We start from the raw sequence: 21,136 nt of genomic DNA on the forward strand, positions 1-21,136 counted from the left end.
CAGAGTTAATGTCAACTGACTCACAGAGTTGGACTAACACTGATGCTTAGCACAGTCAAATAACTAACACTGAAATACATTTAACTAAAATACACTTTGACAGTTAAATCAGTTAAAAGTTTTGAGGCTTATGTGGTTCATGTGTTTGTGAACAGGGTGACAGAGGCTTTGATGGACTTCCTGGTCTGCCTGGTGAGAAGGGACACAGAGTGAGTCAACATTTTATATGGTTTTTTGATGTTTGAAATCAGCTCTTTTATTGTCACACTGAGGTGATGAAATGTCCATTTTCAAGTCAAAAAAATTAACAAAGAACAAAGTTTTGTTTTCCCTAAGAAGTATTTCTTGTATATGTTTCCAAACTTGGCGTCAGAATGAAGTTTCTGCGTGTGAGAAGTCACAAAAGTGGCATTAATAGAAAATCCGCTGAGTTACTGGGGATTTGTCTTGTTAGCATTAGCTAGGTTAACTGAAGAGTTTCTAATCCCTAGATGGCAAAATATAATGAAAAATATTCGTCTGCAGACACAGATGGGGTTTGGGATTTAGGATTACATCATTCATGTGTTCTTTTTCTGTGTGATGAAGGTATAAGTGCAAAAGAAAAGGGGAGATTAATCAAAAGTTGTACCTGTTTTACCACTAAAATGAAAATAAAATGGTTGCCTTTTTATACATTCTTGCCCTGGAGAACGACTCCCAGTTGACAAAGAAGCTATAGTTCAACGCAGACTGCTGGTGCCAGATAAAATTTGCTGAAGATAAAGAAATGGCATTGCTGCATGTGAATTCTTGCCATTAGATGCACTGTGATAAATTTTGACTAGAATAGCACTTGGACCCTCATATGTTTGCATGTTTGAAACAGGGGAAACTGAACAGATGAACAATTTGAACATGACCAGGCTGGAAAGATCAGAGACAGCTGGTGGTACATGACCCACTTAGACAATCTCTAAGGATGTAAATCATGCATAAAAAACTGCTAATTTACTTAAAGCTCTTCAAAGAAGCTGTATCAGGTGCAAACAACACAGATTTAAAAAAGCCAATCAGGAGAAAATAAAGAAGGAACTTGTATTCAAATGCAGAACATGTGTATACATCATGTAAACTACTTTAGACTGATGACAAGAAATTATGCTTTCTATATTTTTAAAAAATTATAAAGCATTTTCTCTGTTATAAGAATTATGTTTCCTGGTTGTTAAAATACATATCTTTTAAGATAAGCCATCTTGCTACTAACATCACCTGTATGTGGTATGGACACGTTGTCAGTTTATAAAATAATGTAACAAAAGTTGTGAGAATTTCTGCATAGAATCATTGCAAATATATATACAAATAATAATACAAATCTTTGTTAATGCACATGTCTCATCGGCTTAGTTTGGACCAACACATCTGTTTATCTTCATATTAATCTTTTGATCATTAAACCTTTATATTTCTTATATGCACTTATTGCTATCTTTCTTACTTTATTCATATTATTTCTATATTGTGCCCTCCTTACTGCAAACACATGCCCATTTTGCATTTGTCTTTGCATGTCTCACCCTGTTTTTCTTATGCATTAACACTGATACATTTTTTTGTGTATGTCTATATTCAGGAGAAGTTGCAACGGCAAAATTTTCCATTGCAAAGAATAAAGTCTTTATGGTTCTGAGTCTCATGGTAGAAAATGATCTCTTATAGAAACATGTATCTGTAGCTGTATGCTAGTTCTACTATAACTGAAAGATTGTCTAGATAAATAAATAAATAAATAAGTAGAGAGGGAATCAGTTTAAGGGAATGAATAAAGTCAAAATTTCACAGTGACATTATCAAAAAAGTAGCAGAAAAATTTACATAGCAGTTTAGTGGGCTTTTCAGCTTTTACTCAACATCTGAAATTAGAACAAAGGGACAAAGGGGTTAAGATGAACAAAAAAAGGTGCATGTACACAGAGCTGTATGTTGAAAATGTTTTTACAAAGTTTTTTTTTGTTTGTTTTTCTTCAGGAAAGTCAGCATTAAATTCAAAGCGATGTCACACATTTTGACTACAAAATGTATTCTAGAGCAGAGGAGAGATAATCAAACATGAATCAAACCATCTCCTCTCTTTGTTTTAGGGGGAGCCAGGGCCAATGGGACCCCCAGGAGCCCCTGGAGAGGACGGACAGAGAGTGAGTATGTCCTTATTAAGTTGTAAGAAAACTGGAACCAGGAGAAGTGAACATTTAGCAGTGAATGACCAGCCGAACCCTTAGGCTGCAGCAGCTGGGTTAGAGTGGAGGGTGTGGACTTTATGTTTAACCTTTACTCCACCTGAAACTACACCCTGCAGAACCTTAATCTTCATCTGCTCAACAGTGTTTGGTTAAGTTGACATTAAACGCCCTTTCATTTCAAAGTTTCTGATTAAAGTCAGAGAGAATTTAATGTTTTAGTCCAAGATGGTGTGATTTATTTTGCCCTAAACCTGTCCTTTTTTTTTTTTTTACACATTTACTTTGGCATAATTTTATAGCCTCCTGCATATTCATGCCTCTGTTACAACTCCATTATATTCCATATAACTTCTCATCTGTACCGTATAATTTTGTCTCTGACAGTTTCTCTCCTTTTTGCCTCTCTTCCCCATCACTATGCTGCACACTGTGTTGATAATAACATTGTGCATTTACTTTTTCAAGAACCAATCTAAAAAGGGAGAACATAGTTTATTTATGTAAAATTGGAATTGTTTTTGTTCTTGTTCTTTTCTGTTCTAGTCAGTAGTTTGTCTTTTGTCTAATTAACTGTTTTCTTCTGTCCCTGACTTGGAGCTGCTGTAACAACTAAATTTCCCTCAATGAGGCATCAGTGCCATACATTTTTATCTATATTACAATAAAATTAAGTTTGAAAAATCTACCTTGTCTTTTCTCCTCAAAGGGCGAGGATGGCGAGATCGGGCCCAGAGGATTGGCTGGAGAGAGTGTAAGTTTCCTTACCATGTGTTTTGTTTCTTCAGGCTTTTCCAGACTTATTTAATTCCAACATGCTTCAACAAGTTTGTCTGTGCACTCATTTTCAAGTCTGTCTTTGATATGAACGCCCACCAGAGGACAACTGCTGTACAGTATTTAGGATCAAGTTGTTCCATCTTGTTGTTTTTAGGGTCCCAGAGGTTTACTTGGCCCTCGTGGTCCTCCAGGACCCCCTGGATCTCCTGTAGGTACCATCACCTTACCCATGCTTTCTTCTGATGCTCACTCTTGTCACTGAGAAGTGTAAATGGCTGTTTTCTGATTTGTCCCTCATAGGGTGTCGCTGGAGTCGATGGGCCTCCAGGTCCAAAAGGAAACATGGTACGAACTCTTTTTTTTTTCCCCATAAACTATTGCTCTGTCACTGTTCAGACAGTCTGAAGTGTCTGAGCTGTTCATTAATGTTTTTGTGACTTTTCACCGTCCAGGTGGAGCTGTTAAAACCTCTTTATGACACACAGCTGAGAGTTCAAAGGTCAATTTCAGGCCTCAGAAGACCTGAGAGTTGACCGTTAAAAGGCAGCTTAGGATCAAATAAGAATTAAAGATAGTGGACATCAACAGATAAGGTTAATTCGGATTGCTGTCATTACTAGCAATATAATTTCAGTAAGCTTCTCATTAAGGAACATTTTAGCTACTTAACATGAACAAAAAATTACATATGATCAGTATTAAAAAAGTTTTCTCTGGCCTTCAAGCATATTTAGGTATTTTATATTATATTTTGCATTTGTAGACATCTTACATATACAGCATATTTTGTTTTTGTCACTCTCTTCTATAACTCTTCACTGGTATTGTCATTAGCTTTATTCCCACAAATTATTAGGGGTTATATATTCATTCTGAGAATCTCTTTAGTATGGTACCTTCAAGCTGGTGTTGATGCAGCCTTCAGATCACATGATTCTCTCAAATGAACCTCACCTGTGTCTGTATCTTGTTCATGCCCTGATGAAGACCCTGTCTGGTCGAAACCACTCGGCTTTTTTGTGATTTTATTGTTTTATTAGATATGCCCTGAACCATTAATGCCCTAATCCTTAATTACAATGGGGTTTCTTGAGTCGTTTATGCAGACACTTAACCTTGCATCGCAGATGGATTGGCCAGATTCCATGTCTGTCATCAGGCTAAGCTGTCTTGCAAAGCTCCGAACTGAAACGATTGTGTCAGGTCGGAGAACAGACAGGACAGATCAGTGCCATTTAAGGGGAACCACACCTAAAGCCTTTCTTGGTGTAGAAGATGTGTTCACTTCTCCCTATGGCCTTCCTGTGAGTTTTATCTGGCAAATAGCGCCACCCATTCACAAACTATGACAGCGTCTGTCTGTCAAGCTCATGTTACTTACTGGAGCAGTGTATTTCTACTACATCATCTTGTTTTATTGCTCTGATTGTCCCACAATGAATGTGACAGACAGAATGTTTGTCCAATCACATGCTGAGATTTTTTCTTTTTTGAAAATGACTGCCCTTCCCAAACACTTTATATGGGAGAGTTCACAGATGAATGTGATCTGGTGGGTCATGGTAGCACACACCCTGAGTATTTATTTAATCATACTGAACAAAACTTAGGCCACAGTTTGGCTGCAATGTTCTGAAAATTTCTCTAAAAGGAAGCAGAGCAGCAACAGTTGCTATGAGGGAGGATCTCTGATGGATGGGGCAGCTGACAAGTCAGAAAGCCAACAAAGCATAGCTTTTTTTATATTTTCAACCTGTCAGAATCATTGAATCATCATACTGTGTCACAGTATTGACAAACTTCCGCTTGTGCCATTCCTTATGTAACTTTTATCAAACCATCTTTTATAACAGACCTGATCGTGTCTTCATCTGAGTAACCAAAATCACAAAAAAATGGAATATTCTGACTTTGAACTGATACTTACGATGGTGTCTGTGACGAAGGAAAATGCCTCCATAATTTGCTCGCACTTAATGATTTAACTATAACTAGACTGTTCAAAAACCAATTGCACAGCCTTATACAATGTTAAAAAGTAAAAAAAAAAAAACTAGATATTCAGATAAATAACTGGGCTTATAAAAAGTTATTTGAAATAAGCTCAAAGAATATGTGTCCATTTCAAATGAACCTTTCCAGCCCAACCAAGCTTCCATGCCCCACAGACCAGCCACACAAACCAACACATACCCCTTTGTTGACAGTCATTTCCACCACCCTCAAGGGACCCAGTCGCTTCCCAGTCCAGCCAGTGAAGCACAATACTGCCACAACCCACCCAAACAAACAGCCTCTATCAGCTGGATGATGCTGATATTGATTAGACTGCTTAAGAATGAATGCAGGCTTTGTCCCACACAGGAATGCACCTTAATTTTAAGGTTGCACAATACAAGTTGTTTACACTTTTATATGATTTTGTAGAAATGAAACAGTACCTCTCGATACCCTTTCAAGACCATGGCAATCTTACATACATAGAAAAGCTAAAAGACGTTAAGATGCAACTAGGAAAAAACATTGCAGTGATCAATGAGTCAAAATGTCTTCAGTATGAATTTATTAGGTCAAACAAAATTGAGTGAAAGGGTTTAATACTCCAAATCACAGTTCTCAAGACAATGCTAAGGCTTTTTTAAAATATATTGTTCTACATTTCCTTTCATAGATCAGTGCTTTTATTTTCCTCTAGTTATGCAAACCTATCTGATTTATTCTCTGCCACCTTATAGTATTTAAGGCAACAAGGCATTTGTGATGAATGCCACCTGACTGTTGACAGTGACACTGAGGTGTGTGTCAATGTTGGGAAAGAGAATTACCTTGAGACTAGTGCTTTGAGTCTTGTGTTGACAGTCTTCATCCCTTTCCTTTTTTTTTTTTTTTTTTCAGGGACCACAAGGTGAACCAGGCCCACCTGGGCAGCAGGGAATCCCCGGGACACAGGTGAGCAGATCAATCATAAGCCTGGGACACAGCAGACAAAACAAAGACAGTCTGAAGAGTAGATGCAGGGATGCTTGTTCGATGCTTAATAAACTCTGTAGAGAAGAGGTCTACTTTGAATTTGTGGATAGTAAGGTCTGAGTACTTTTAAAGGTTGAAATAACAGATGATTACAACAGTTGTTGCAGAAAATGTTGCTGTAATTTAAATTGTAGGCATTGAATCAGAAGCTAAGCCGCTGGTAGGAAGTATTCTCTTCATTTAGATTAATTCAAATTTACTCCTCTTTTCTGCCCGCCTTTCCTACATCCATCCCGCCTCTCACTGGAGACATCAAAAGTTTACACATTTTGCTCAGATATTTTCCTGGGGTTGATCTTGGGAAGGGGAATGTTTCAGGGCTGATCCATTTGAAAGCATCTTATTCTTGTAGGTGGAATTCCTGCAGAGCTGCCACACCTGTCGGAGCACGCTTCAGTGCCTCAAATTACCCCTGCGACACACACATGCATGCACACATACAAACACACAGGCAAAAATCAAACAGGCACACTGGCACACACCAGGTAGCCACCTAAAATAAACATATAACTGTATGCTTGCAGTATCACAAACATGGTAAATGCTAACACACAACCATGCAAACACACACAGTGACACAAGCTTAACATTCCTTCACCAACTCAACTATTTACAGCTCCAACAAAATCTTCAGTTTATTCAGCTTCTTGGTGTGTTTATTTCTGTGTGTGTGTTTGAGTGGCTTGCTGTTGCCATAGCAACAGACTTATTTCTTTCTGTGTGTCCCTGTCTCTTAGGGTCTTCCTGGTCCTCAAGGCCCTATTGGACCACCTGGTGAAAAAGTAAGGAACCATATCTTGTATATTTACTTCTGAAACATGTCGTTTAAAAAATGGAGAATAATCAGGAGGGTTATGTGCATTACAAACACTTGTGGTTTTAATGTAAGAAATCCTTATTGATTACTAAATAAAATTTAAACTTGCTAACAAGTAGTGAAAAAAAATTATGACGAGATAGCTTGAAATGAGAAACCAAATTAAGAGGTTTTGGTTCAAAATATATACAAGCACTTTCACTCAGTAACTACAGTGTGTTTCTTTGCTAAATATTTTGCCAAATATTTTGGAAAGTCCTGCACAGCCTGCTCTTCTTTTTGTGAGAAAATATATTTCAGCCTTTGTATTTTATTTTATGGATTTTTTTAATGGTTATTTATTTAGTTATTTTGGGGCTTTTGATGACTTTATTGACAGAGTACAGTGGATAGAATTGGAAACAGGGATTAAGGAGTTGGGGAGAGACATGCAGGAAAGGAGCTGTAGACTGGACTGGAATCCAGGCCACCCACGTACATGCGTACCTTGCATTCCTTGTATCAGTAGTCTTATTTAACATTTAGCTTTCATCACCTCTGTTTCTCTTTGATTTAAAGATTTAAGATTCAGGAATATACTTTCAAATGAACCTTGGCTAAATGATAAGTCGGATTATGATACCAAAGAAGGTTAGTTATCTATTTCTCTTTTGTAAAACATGGTACATTACTTACTTGAAACATTAATATTTTACTAAATGCAGCTGATCTTCATGATTAAGCTATCCTGCTGCTTGTAGAACTAAAAAAAGAAATCCAGGAAGGAGTCCTTGATCACTTCAAAAAATGTAGGTCTGCCCCCCCACATAAGTAAAAAACCTACACATAAAGATGAAGACATTTTTCAGGCAAAAATCAACATTGATTTTAATATCTTTGATAAAACCCTAAGAAAGAAGGCTTGCATATATTTTTCTTACCAGAAGACCTTAGTTAGGGCCCTATGATTTCCGCGTTGACGTAATCGTGGGTGGAATCGCGGAATTGGCCAATTTAAACAGAATCTACTGTTTAACGCAGAAACTGAATGAATTTGACTGGAATGCTGTGGGGTTTTTTTTTGAAAAGAGAAATGTATATCTGGGGAATATGTTCCAGGGGATCACTGAAGCATGGCACAACTTGTGCCTCACTTCACAAACACTCACCCCGCCCCCTCCTAAACAATACAAAGCATTTCAAAGCAGCTGCACGAAACACCGGCAAACATCACATAGCTCAACATGGGGCAGTACAGGGCGACATAATGTTGAACCTTCAGGAAAACTCATCCGTGCTTCGAGTTATTTTACCTCACCACACCAGAGTTGTGGAAAGAGGAGAGGAGTGTCTGCGCGTGAGACACACAGCTGAAGTCACAACTCGAGGACCTGCTCACCTCTCGAGGGCTTCAAACTCGATTCGGATGGACTAGAGATTTTATGAAGTCCTGTTGTCTAAATGATGTTACATTCAAGTAACAGCTTAATAATTCCCCCCATAAATACTGTAGTTCCCTTTGGTTGCTTAACGAGCCAGCATTAATGAGTGGTCTGATATGAGGCAGATGGACAGACAGCAATTTATAGAGGGAGATGATTAGAGAACCGTTACAGTCAGGATTGAACACAATGCAGCGTCAAACTGCATGGACTGTTACAGACTGTGAGAGTAAAGAAAATTTAGGTAACAGGCACCTAAGTTGATTGTAAGAGCCTTTTTCTTGTATTTCTTGATTTTCGTCAGTGAAATTCTGTGTTTTTGCTCAAACTAAACATGCCCTCTGAGATCAAATATTGAACAATGATTAACCAGGGCAAGGCCAGTGTCCATACAAAGAAGTTAGGTAATAAAATATCTTATATTCAGTGTTGTGGCTCCTGTGTATTCTGAATGAATTGTGCACTGTAGCTTCTATCAGAGGCTTCTGAAACATTTTTATGTTCTCTAATCTCTGACCTTGTTTGTCTTGTTTCTTTTCCACCAACAGGGACCTTCTGGCAGGTCGGGGTTGCCTGGATTACCTGGAGCAGACGGACCTCCTGTGAGTTTCATTGTCTACCCACCAAGTTACTCTTACAACATCCACACCTAAATGTTTAGGTTCCTACACTCTTTAAAATATAACAGTATTGGGAGTTAAAAGGTCATTTTATGTAAAGGTGATTCAAGGGTTAATTTTTAACACAGAGTATGTCTTTTAGATCTCATCTGTCAAATATAGTGAGCTATGACCCTTATGAAGCTGTTTGACAGCATTTGGGTATGAAGTATTTTATAAAAGCTGCAGTTTCAAAATGCAGAATACTAAACTTTTCTCATAGATGAAGGGCTCATATTGCTAAAGGCCATGACAACGAAATATCCATGTTCATTAAAAAATAGTATTGATTTACTATGTTTCAAAAAAGATTTCACAAATGTTAAAGAATAAACTTTTAACTGGGAGTCTCTCAGAGGTAAGCCATTGGTATTCTCCAAATAATGTCAAGGCTTTTCTCACCAGCTAACTATATTATAAAGTGCCTTTTGTTTGTTGTTGTTGTTTTTTTTTAAATGTGGACCTTAAGTCACAAATGTCATTCCCTTTTCTCTGCCCTCACTGGGTGAGGAGTGTAAGTTCAACAAGCAGGCAGCTTTTAATCATCCTCAGGCCTCCAAGCTGGCTGATTTACAGCCTCACACCTCACAGTGGAGGGGCCAGGTGTTAGCTGCTCAAGGTTGAGAGTGTATGTGTGGACATGTCTACCTGCCCTGACTCTGACACCGGCAGTGGCTGCAGCAGAAGCAGCTATTAATCCATTTCAGACCACTTCTGACAGATTTCATCCATGTCTCTTTGGTGTGCATTAGTTTCCCTTTTGATGTTTTGTATATATTTTTTAAATCCAGACCAGAATCTCACAGAGCTCCCACACTATTTTCACTAAATCTATGTGTGAAATCCTTTGTTGTTGTTGGTTTGTGTCAGACAAAAAGCTGCAGCTTTTGAATGCACCACTGCTCAGCTTTGGTTTGAAACAGCACAAACATGTTGCTTAATGTGAGTTTAAACAAAAAGCGCATTAGTAAGTCTGTAAACAAGCTTTTCTTCCAACGGTCAGGTCATCCCTTCACCCATTTGTTACACTACCCCGCAGTGCTGTGGGAACACATACACTCATCTCTGTAGATTTCATCCAGCAACCAAGTCAATTTCACACGTATTTCATTAATCTTTGCATCTTCTACAGAAATGAACAGTGGTTAATTTAAAACAAGCAAATGCTTTAATCTTTACAATCACTGTGATCTGTTTACCTGCAGGGCCATCCTGGTAAGGAGGGACCACCTGGAGAGAAAGGAGCTCAGGTAGGTTGATATGAAAAAGACTGTCGTGTACAAGTTTGTATGTTTACATGTGGAGGTCTTTGAATTGTCTCAGTGAAGGGTTTTAAAGATCTTTACAGTTTGAATATAAGTCTCTAATATTAAAGGTGTGCCTTCATTTCTGTTTTAACTCACTGTCATTATTTCATGTGATATTCGGGAATATATAGAATCTTTGTATTTGCCTAAAAGTTTTTAAATCCAATAATTGACAATAATAATGAAATTGTGACATATACACTGCTTGGCCAAAAATAAAGTCGCCACCAAAAAAAAGGTCACACACTCTAATATTTCGTTGGACCACCTTTAGCTTTGATTACAGCACGCATTCCCTGTGGCATTGTTTCCATAAGCTTCTGCAATGTCACAAGATTTATTTCCATCCAGTGTTGCATTAATTGTTCACCAAGATCTTGTATTGATGATGGGAGAGTCTGACCACTGTGCAAAGCCTTCTCCAGCACATCCCAAAGATTCTCAATGGGGTTAAGGTCTGGACTCTGTGGTGGCCAATCCATGTGTGAAAATGATGTCTCATGCTCCCTGAACCACTCTTTCACAATTTGAGTCCCGATGAATCCTGGCCTTGTCATCTTGGAATATGCCCATGCCATTAGGGAAGAAAAAAATCCATTGATGGAATAACCTGGTCATTCAGTATATTCAGGTAGTCCGCTGACCTCATTCTTTGGGCACATAATGTTGCTGAACCTAGACCTGACCAACTGTTTATTTTTTGAACTGTGCAAAGTGCTAGGTTTTTGAAATTTTATATGTTTATGAGCCGAGGTTAAATCTGTTTTTATAGTTTCATCTAAGTTTTTCCAAGAAGTGACAGGGTAATAGCTTTTATTTTTGGGATTTATAACACTGGACAAATACATTTTGTTACCCTAATAAATGCAATGAGTTTCCATAGGCTTGGGGTGGGCAAATCACATTTGAACCCTGCAGTCATGATAGAGGTATTTTTGAATTTAAATTTAAATTTGTCTTGATATCTTTATCTTAATATTATAAACTCCATTATAACTTTGTGCAACATGTTTTTCATGAATTTGAAAAAGTTCAAGCATTTCTTACCAATAAAACGGCAACAAATTTTAAGCCAACTAGGTAGCTTAGCCAACGGTGCAAGAGCATGTGAAATGTGCACTGCTGAATCAGAAAATATTGCGTGTTTGTATGAAATAACTTTTTTCGATTCATCTTTTCTCTATCCTATTTATAGCACTAGATTCTGAACTGTGTTTATTTTGAAAGCTCATTGTGTTTAGATTGAATATGCAGTCCTTGTTCCATCTAAAGCAAAAGTACCATTCCTTGCACAAGAAACAATTTCTGCAGCAATGTCAAGTCAAATTCATTTTTAAAGCACATTTAAAAACCAATACATGTGTACCAAAGAGCTGCAAAGTCAAGGCAGACTTCCAAAATGTAAACAAAACAAGAGTTAAAGACCGATACCATCGACACAGACAATAAAAAAGTACTAAATGCACATAAAGTATGTTATTAACAGGATATAAGTACAAAGAGTTAATTTTAATCAGATATATTGTTAAAGAATGAAACATATCCTGGGCAATTTAAAACAATACCAGTAGGAGGGCCCAGTTAAAAGTAGCTATAAGGCCACTGAGTAAAGATGGATTTTCAGCATGTAAAGGAGAAAAGACTTATTGACTTAAATAAAAGAAAAATGCTACAGTTCACACAGAAAATGGATGCATTTAACTGCAGTCTCCAAATATATCTGTAATGTTTTTTTTTCCTCCAGCTTATTGCCTGTGTTAAAGTGGGACTTTACCACTTTTCTAAAGTAAATGTATTTGATTTATAAGAAAATGTATGGCAGTGGCAGTCTTTGCTCAACATGAAGATACATTTCTTAATTTGTAAGCTAGTTAAGACTCAGCGGTACATACCTGAACATTATATATGCTGTAAATAAATCAATAATCCTTTATTTTTTCTTGTCTGCAGGGTCCTTCAGGTCCTCAGGGTCCTATTGGTTATCCTGGCCCTCGTGGTGTCAAGGTGCGTTTCAACCCACATTTGATTTTCCTGCATTGTCAGTTCCTGATCCTAAAAAAACATCATCCCTTTTACCTTTTTGGTACATTATTGTCTTATGAAGGTAAAGCTTCTAAATCCGTTCTTCCTTTCCGACAGGGTGCTGACGGTGTCCGTGGTCTGAAAGGATCAAAGGGAGAGAAGGTAAAACATAATTAACCTCTCATTTTAATAGTATTGTTTACTTAGATTATTAAGGGGCAAATATGGGAAAAAATCATTTCAAATGGGAAACCAAGACATTGCTAGCAGATGCCATGTTAACATCCTGGAACAGTTCTTTTAGGTGTTGTGTTATCAGAGGAAGTGAAGCGAGAATGTTGCTTCGTAAAAGAGGGGAAGGGCTGGTCTGTGCAGTGCAGATGATTGGTTTGTCCCATGACAGATGTGATGGTGACAGTAGAGCTAGTTAACACTAGAGGGTGGTCTCACAGTGAGATACCCCATTCACTTTTCAAAGAACAGGGGTCAGCATGTTCATCATGTTGATGTTGGGGCTGGATATTAAGTATATGATATTTAGAGGTGATGATGTCAGAGAAAATCACTGTCTCATTCTATATGACTTATGTCTGTCAAAGTTGAGTATTGCAAACACAATCCTGATCAAAGTTTAAAATGATCTGTGTGTCACAGTGTCCAACACTCCACTAGAACAAGCAGACTCATAATAGCAACCTCTTTAGTTGTCTTCTTTGTTTATAATAAAACTTTGAGAACTAATGGGACAGCTTCTCTGTAAGACGCAGCATGAAAACTTGGCTCAGTAAACATGAGTCATCAGAGCGATAGGTCTGTGTCTACAAATGATGTCAATAAGGGGTGGGTTCAAGGCTGATGTTAGTGCTGGAGGATGCCACTCTAATCAGTGGCTGAAAACTGTACAAGCACTTTGGAAATGTATTTTTAAATTGGCTAAATAGGACAGAAGAGTAACAAGTGCACATGAATTATGCAGATGCCATATACTAATTGTGACGGAACTTTGGATTTAGGCTGTTAGAAAGTTGTTCAGCTCTTTCCTGGCTTGGATTTATTTGAGCAGGGTAAATGTCGGAGCCCATGACATCACCAGTCTTGATGGGGATTTACCCTACACTCCCAACACTACAATGATATAAAACCACAGAGCAGTTCATCTCAGTACAATCTGTTGTTGGCTGATGTCACTGATTTCACTGAAAGTTAAACATGTTCTTCATTGTGAGGTAGTTCTCAAATATATCAGCTACAGTGACCTACAGGTCATTAAGAATGTCATAACAGAGATTTGTGCCAGAAAACAGTACATTTAAAGGTCACATATTTTACCCCTTGAAGACAAGTTTATATTGGTCTGAAGTTTGTTGCTGAAAATCACTCCAGTATTGGCTTTTAGCATGTTATATGTTAATGCTCTGTCTGACTCCACCCATGACTCGGCCCCTTTCAGGAAATTGATGTGGCTCTCCTGATCCTAAGATCAGGAGAGGAGGGTGGAACTTCTCCCAAGTGGGGAGGGCCAACTGACCCTGGGGGTGATGCTAACTCCCCACATGACATCATGAGGGGAAAATCTGAGAGCGGCTTGTTTCAACACACGTTTTCTGAAAGGTGGAGAAAGAGAGGGGGGAGGGAATGGATTTTTCTGACTCTTGGGGGGATTGTGGACAGGCCAGGGACACATATTTTTGTTATAAAAGCCTGAAAAAGTGTATCTTGCATAATATGTGACCTTTAACCCCCAACTAAAGTAGATTTTCCTGCCTCATTTTTCATGATTTTGAAGTGTATTTATAAACTTCGAGATGTTTTTCGTGACTGAAACCTGGCTCTGTGGTTCATAAAACAGTGGCCTGTCATACAACAAACCTAAAATACAGATTTTCTTATCACTTTACTGGGACTTTAAACACCAAGATCAAGCCTGTCAGAATGTTTTGCTGAATTCCTGGAGCAACATAAAGTTTTGAGCAGGATATAGATAAACCCTTGTCATAGATATTCTGCTGCTGTCTAACCTCCCCTGCACACACACATACACATACACAGACACTCATACACTTTGTTTCTACAGCCTGAAAGCGATGTGCAGAGGTCAGTCGATAGCCATCATCAGTGAAACTCTCTCAGAGTGACCCTCAATCAGCTGCTGAGTACCGCACTGTCGCGCTCCGAGCTTTTAGTTTCAAAGAACTCTGCAGAACATCTCCAACACTTTCAACAGTGTCACCATGAAGAATTTAAACCCAGCTGTCTATAAATATGTATGACAGTTATTTAAAATCGATAAAATTAGAACCTCAGTATAAAATCTATAATGTGACTGAGGGCTGTTGTTCTCCCTGTAATGACAGATATTCATATCAGTTTTTATTGAATTATTTATAACAAGAGATTCAAAAGACAAACCTTGAGGAGGAAGGATTTGTTATGAATAAAGGATGCACTTTTCCTCAGGTGTGTGTGTGTGTTTGTGTATCTGTGAGTGTGTGTGTGGTCTTGGTGATGCTGCCAACAGACATGCTCAGTGCTGCATAATGCAACAGAGAGCGCTGAAAACATGGACAGGTGACAGACTAGAAAGAGAAAGTGTGAAAGAAAAGAGACAGAGGTTTGACTTTTGTGAAAACAGCCCTTCATTGTTTGTGTGATTCTGTTAACATAAGCTGGCAAAGTCCAGTTCATTCATGTAATACAACTTTGACTTTGTTTTGCAAGCTCTTCATTGAGTTTAATGAGGAAAATTAGTTTTTGCATATACTAATTGTTGCCTGTGTGTAAATACAGTTAGCTGCTGTTCTGATCTCTGCCCAGCAGAGGGCAGCACTAATCATTTAATCCAGACAGTGAATATACAGTAAGGCAGAATATGTTTTAGGTATTAAATAAAGAGAAAAATGTCTGGATATTTATTGAAATAAATGAAAAGTCAATTTAAAAGGCTCTCAGTGGGGGAAAATACATTAAAGAACTTCTGAAACAAAAACGACTACTTTCAAATGGAGTAACTTCTTTTTATGTAATTCCAGGGAGAAGATGGTTTCCCAGGTTTTAAAGGTGACATGGGAATCAAAGGAGACCGGGTGAGGAAATAAGGCTATCTGCTATGCACATACCTTCCAAAACATGTAGCTGGTTTTACCCTAAATAACTTGGATGGTCTTTTAATATATCCATAGGGTGAGATCGGCATGCTTGGGCCCCGTGGAGAGGACGGTCCTGAGGGTCCTAAAGGCCGAGCTGGCCCCAACGGAGAGTCTGGCCCCATTGGTCCTGCTGGAGAAAAGGCAAAAAAATAGTTAATTCGTGTAATGATTTTTAATTTCTTTAATACCTGTGTCGCTAGTCTTATAACATGTTTTTACTGTCCCTCAGGGTAAACTGGGTGTTCCAGGACTGCCAGGTTATCCAGGAAGACAAGGACCTAAGGTAAGACGCAAAATCTGTCAGGGCATCAAAAACATTTGCAGATTATTTCATGTAAAGAAAGAAGTCATTTCTTCATAATAAAAGCACTAGCAGATAAACTCTGACTGCAGAGTCAGTGAAGTGTAACAGTCAAAGCAGATAAAAGTTATCTGTGTCTTTGGGGAGAAGAAAGCTTTTTTGCTGCTTATTTGTGCAAAACATGTTTTACACACTGCATTGATAAAGAAGTGTTTTAAAAGTGGCTGTTCTGAAAGTGCCAAATAGGGGATACATAGATGCAGTCGTCCTCGAGCCTAGCAACCCTGAGAATGTGGAAGTGTAAAAGCCTCTGCATCGTTTCTTCAGCACACAGCTCCTGACAGACACTTTTGATTGGCTGTTGTTATTTGCGCTGATAAAGGCGACCAGTCCAGGTACTCGGCCTGAAACAATGCTAGCCCGGCCTCTTTCTGGTTGAAAACATTTCATCCAAAATTAAAGTGGTAAATTAAAAAGACATGATCTTTAGCAGTTTAATTTCTTAAAATAAGATCACCATACAGTTTAAAGGCTATGAGAAGTCAAAATCCAGTAGTCAGTGAAGTGTTTGCATTTTAATCACATTAAATTGTATTTCTATAAGGTATTTCCTGACATAGACCCAGAATAGTCAGTTGTTTTAGAAAAAAAAATGTAATGTAATGTAACATGGACGAATATAATACCTTTTAATTACTTTACCTTACCTTTTCTGACTGGACCTGCAGGTATGCTGGCTAAGTTTACTCATTAGAAATCCTTTTTTAAAATTTATAACTATTTTTTGATGCATTTTGTATCATTTTTTAAAATACATTTCTATACAAAACTTTAGGTTTCCAGTAACTGAGATTATGAATGAAAAAAACCCTAAATTTAGACATTTTAACCATGGCATCTTTTAACTGCAGATGTAATTCCTCTTTAAAATGGACAGACTAACAGTCATTGCCCTAAATTATTGACCTTAAACCTCCTTTGAGTGATATGTTTTCTGATCTTTTTTTATTTTATTATTATCATGATTACCAACAGTCACTGTCAGTCATTTTTGCATAAAAACAATGGAACAGGCATCATTAACCAACATTTTAAATGCAGTCATTTTCAAGAGCCACAGGGATCCATTCAGTCTTAATGTCTTCCTTGCTCTGTTGATGGTTTAGTCTCTTGTGGCTTAAACAATGATTACCACTAGCATAAAGGTGAAAAATGTAACAACCTCAAAAAATCTTTATGTACCAGTTTTATCACAAAAAAAGAGAAATAAGTGGTGCAAACATTTTTCATCTGATTGATCTTTCTTCTGATTGTTTTCTTTGAAATAGAATATAATTTGACATGTGTATAACCAAGTACTCTTCTGACATGATGAAGGAAATGTTAGAGATTAGATTAAGAACATTTAACTCTAGCATATTGTGGCATCAGGCTGAACCTTGTATCTCCAAAATCACCACTCTAGGGAATGAAAAGAGTGCTGTGTTATTCAATTAAAACACTGAATAGTTATAGTCAGAATCTTTTTGACATTTTCTCCTGCTTAAAATGTGCTAAATCCTACTCACACATATAAAAGGTGACCAAAAGCACTGATTTATGAAAAAAAGAACTTTAAAAACGGGGATACAAGGTTTTGGCCCAGTGCCAGCGATATATAATACTGATCCCACTTACCTCTTATGGCTCTGTTTGTTGAAAATGACATAGTTTTATTGCTGTTTATCTTCCTTCATCTCCTCACTTACTCTTCCTCTCTGATTATTCTTGAAAGAACATTGCCCTCTTCTAGTTTTGGTTGTCTAAATACTAAGCAACCCTTTGAATCGTTCATGGTAGCATACAAAGGGCTGATTTTAGTTTAGATTTAGATCATCATGCACGGGATATTTGTACACAAGTACTGATGGTGTACACTTTATCTTAAGCAGTCTATTCACATGGAACAGATACAGTTTTGTTATTAAATGATTGCTATTATGTCCTTTAATGCAACGTTTGATGATCGCAGCAGAATGGGTAAGCTGCTTTTTTACATTCACAAAGAGAAAGGGAAAATATTGTTGTCCTGTTTTGTCTTTTTTAAGTTTTGTGCTACGCCCTCTGTCTTCTCATTGTGACTGTGTTTGTGTATGACTCAAGTCACTTTTAGGGAAGCAAATGCATTTATGATAGGTAACTTACCTTATTCATATCTGTAGGTAAGTCTGGTTTACAGGGAGTGAGTTGACCCGTTGTCACCACTGAAGAATATTATGGGTCAAAACAAAGTGATGAGAATGCTTCACGTTCTACGGATAAGCCTTGGGATGATTAAAACTTTCTAAACATAAAACACCACTGAAGTGATTTATTATTCTATTGGTGATGGCAGATCAAACTGAAGTAAAAACAATGTCCCCATAATCAGGAGTTATGGGTGTCATTAACAAAAACTCTCAAAGAAATTACCTGAAGCCTGATTGAATAACCTAAAAGTGACATAGTTGAAACTGTATGTGTTTTTTACATCTTGCAGGCCTCTTTAACAACTTGAAAACACATTTATGAAGTTACTGAATTTCAAAGACTCCCTCCACATATGTTCTGTTCTTTTATGGTGTAGTTTGTCTGTAAAGTAATGTAGAAACTGGGTTTTTGTACCACTACTGTGTCCTGCATGAACTGACGCTAGTCTTCATTTGCCCCACCACCATAATGGAACCAAAATGTAAAAGTAATGAAATCAGTCATGCTTCATTCACAGAAATTTTTAAGAAATTAATGGTGTTAACTGTGTGGAAATGTAAGTTTTTGCCTGCAGATGGTTTTAAACAGCAGTTTGTAAAAATCCAGAATAAGCCTTTATCATCATCATTATCTTCATCATCATGCACAACCTGACCCTCACAGTCTCCGTCCTACTCTTCTAACCCTCTCTCTCTCTTCTCCTCCCAGGGCTCAAGCGGTTTTCCCGGATTCCCTGGAGCCAACGGAGAGAAAGGAGCCAGGGTAAGATAGCACACACCCACTCATATGCTAAAAATGACTCACACATTCACTGTATCCACACACTCTCCCTGTTTGTTTATGAAAATCACCCCCATCATAGTCCAACACCAGAAAAAATGTTAATATTATGGAGGTGTTTGTATGTTGACATGGAAAAAAAATGAATTAAATCAAATCAAAATTCAACTTTTTATCTGACATGTAGACAGATTTGAAGATACACATTTCCTTTGTTGAAAGCCTCTTTTAAAGGGAGTTTTAAAGTGCGTTTTCCTCATCAAGATAGTTTAAATCAGCTATTCTCAATTGGTTCAGCCTCGAGACCTCCCACTATCTACCTAATGAAGAATTGAGACCACTGAAATTGAATCATGTAAATGTTTAAGTTTGGACCTTGAATAGAACAAAACATATGAGTAGACAAATGGACGTGACAAAAGAATTATTTTATTTTACTCTTTTAAGCTTGATGACATTTAAATATTATATGATTGCTTGCTAGAGATTGTAAGGAATTGGCACACATTTAGGGAAAACAAGCTCTGCAATTCCAAGACAAGAGTAAAAATAAGTAAAGATCTGAAGAAAACAACAAAAATGTCCTCTTTGTTACTGTTAAGGGGAGTAATGTAAAACATATGGATGTGTGTCAACACAAGGCTGCCTAACAGGTGGATCTCAGTAAATTAGAATATCATCATAAAGTGGATTTGTTTCAGTAATTCAATATAAAAACTGAAATTTATATTACTGTACATAGATTCATTACACACAGACTGATACATTTTAAGAGTTTATTTCTTTTACTTTGGATAAGTATGGCTTACAGCTAATGAAAACCAAAATTCAGTATCTCAGAAAATTAGAATATGACTTAAATCCAATGAAAAATGATTTTGAATTCAGAAATGTTGGACTCCTGAAAAGTATGAACATGTTCACCACTCAATACTTGGTCAGGGCTCCTTTTGCTTGTATTACTGCAGCAGTGCGGCATTGCATGGAGGCGATCATTCTGTGGCACTGCTGAGGTGTTATGGATTCCCAGGTTGCTCTGACAGTGGGCTTCAACTCTTCTGCATGGTTGTTTTGAATCTCTCTTTACAATACCACATAGATTCTGTATGGGGTCTTGGTCAGGCAAGTTTGCTGGCCAGTCAAGCACCGGGACACCATGGTTCTTTCAACTGGGTGTTGGTATTTTTGGCAGTGTAGACAGGTGCCAAGTCCTGCTAGAAAATGAAATCAGCATCTCCATAAAGCTTGTCAGCAGAGGGAAGCATGAAGTCCTCTAAAACTTCCTGATGGACGGCTGTGCTGACCTTGGACCTGATAAAACAGAGTGGACCAACACCAGCAGATGACTGTGGAAACTTAACAGTGGACCTCAAGTAACTTGGGGTCCAGATTCTGTACCTCCTCTATCTTCCTCCAAACTCCAGGACCTTGATTTCAAAATTAAATAAAAACTTAAGTTACATTCATCTGAAAAGAGGACTTTGGACCAGTTCTTTTTGTCCTTGGCCCAGGTTAGATGCCTCTGACATTGTCTCTGGTTCAAGAGTAGCCTGACACAAAGAATGTGACAGTTGTAGCCCATGTCCTGAATACGTCTCTGTGTGGCGGCTCTTGCAGCACTGACTCCAGCTGTAGTCCTATCCTTGTGAAGCTCCCCCATGCTCTTGTATAGGCTTCATTTCACAACACTGTCAAGGCTGTGGTTATCCCTGCTGTTTGCCTTTTCTACCACACTTCTTCCTTCCATTCAGCTTTCCATTAATGTGCTTGGATACAGCACTCTTTGAACAACCAGCTTCTTTAGCAATGACCTTTTGTGGCTTATCCTCCTTGTGCAGGGTGTTAATGACTGTCTTCTGGACATCTGCCAAGTCAGCAGTCATCCCCATGACTGTGTAGGCTACTGATCCAGACTAAGAGACCAGTTAAAGGCTGTCTTCCTCTCTCTCTGCCTCAGTGACTGGTTTTAAATGCGATCATTTCCTTGTTTTAAATCTGCAATTATCAGTAAGAAGATGTAATAGTCTGATGTGCCCTGAGATGTAGCTTAGGCTACGTCTGAGCTCTAAATAGCTGATGTGTTGATGTGACAACTTAATTTTAATCAAACCAAACTCATCAGGTTCCTCATTATTGCATTAATAACAGGCTATGAAGATGTACTGCCCACTGCGGCCAACAGGGAGGGAGAGGGAATGAGAGCGTTAAGGGGTGCACGCACACATACAGAGGAGCAGATGTGAAATAAAATACAATTTTCTCTCTTTTATTTCACTAGCTGTTGATCACTGAAGTCTCTAGTAAGGTGCTTCTGCATTCCCACAGTCAGACACTTAGGGACATGGTTGTCACAGATAGACATACATTTTAGTCATGATTTTAATGATTGTAGTGGAGATGAGTGCTTCTTAACATACAGCAC

The 21,136-nt window shown here is 38.0% G+C and overlaps 1 protein-coding gene across 1 annotated transcript in view; it reads left to right on the top strand.

Annotated features, from left to right (window-relative positions):
* col11a1a (collagen, type XI, alpha 1a) overlaps positions 1 to 21,136 on the top strand; it is a 137,767-nt gene that overhangs the window by 51,827 nt on the left and 64,804 nt on the right. The window contains exons 18-32 of the mRNA XM_041813670.1: positions 156 to 209; positions 2,127 to 2,180; positions 2,932 to 2,976; positions 3,157 to 3,210; positions 3,303 to 3,347; positions 5,898 to 5,951; positions 6,770 to 6,814; positions 8,819 to 8,872; positions 10,135 to 10,179; positions 12,187 to 12,240; positions 12,376 to 12,420; positions 15,288 to 15,341; positions 15,438 to 15,545; positions 15,634 to 15,687; positions 18,643 to 18,696. Of these exons, the coding sequence (XP_041669604.1) occupies positions 156 to 209; positions 2,127 to 2,180; positions 2,932 to 2,976; positions 3,157 to 3,210; positions 3,303 to 3,347; positions 5,898 to 5,951; positions 6,770 to 6,814; positions 8,819 to 8,872; positions 10,135 to 10,179; positions 12,187 to 12,240; positions 12,376 to 12,420; positions 15,288 to 15,341; positions 15,438 to 15,545; positions 15,634 to 15,687; positions 18,643 to 18,696 (819 nt within the window). The remainder of the gene's footprint in view (positions 1 to 155; positions 210 to 2,126; positions 2,181 to 2,931; positions 2,977 to 3,156; positions 3,211 to 3,302; positions 3,348 to 5,897; positions 5,952 to 6,769; positions 6,815 to 8,818; positions 8,873 to 10,134; positions 10,180 to 12,186; positions 12,241 to 12,375; positions 12,421 to 15,287; positions 15,342 to 15,437; positions 15,546 to 15,633; positions 15,688 to 18,642; positions 18,697 to 21,136) is intronic.

Source organism: Cheilinus undulatus, linkage group 19 (assembly GCF_018320785.1).
Source record: "Cheilinus undulatus linkage group 19, ASM1832078v1, whole genome shotgun sequence".
Lineage (NCBI taxonomy): Eukaryota > Metazoa > Chordata > Actinopteri > Labriformes > Labridae > Cheilinus > Cheilinus undulatus.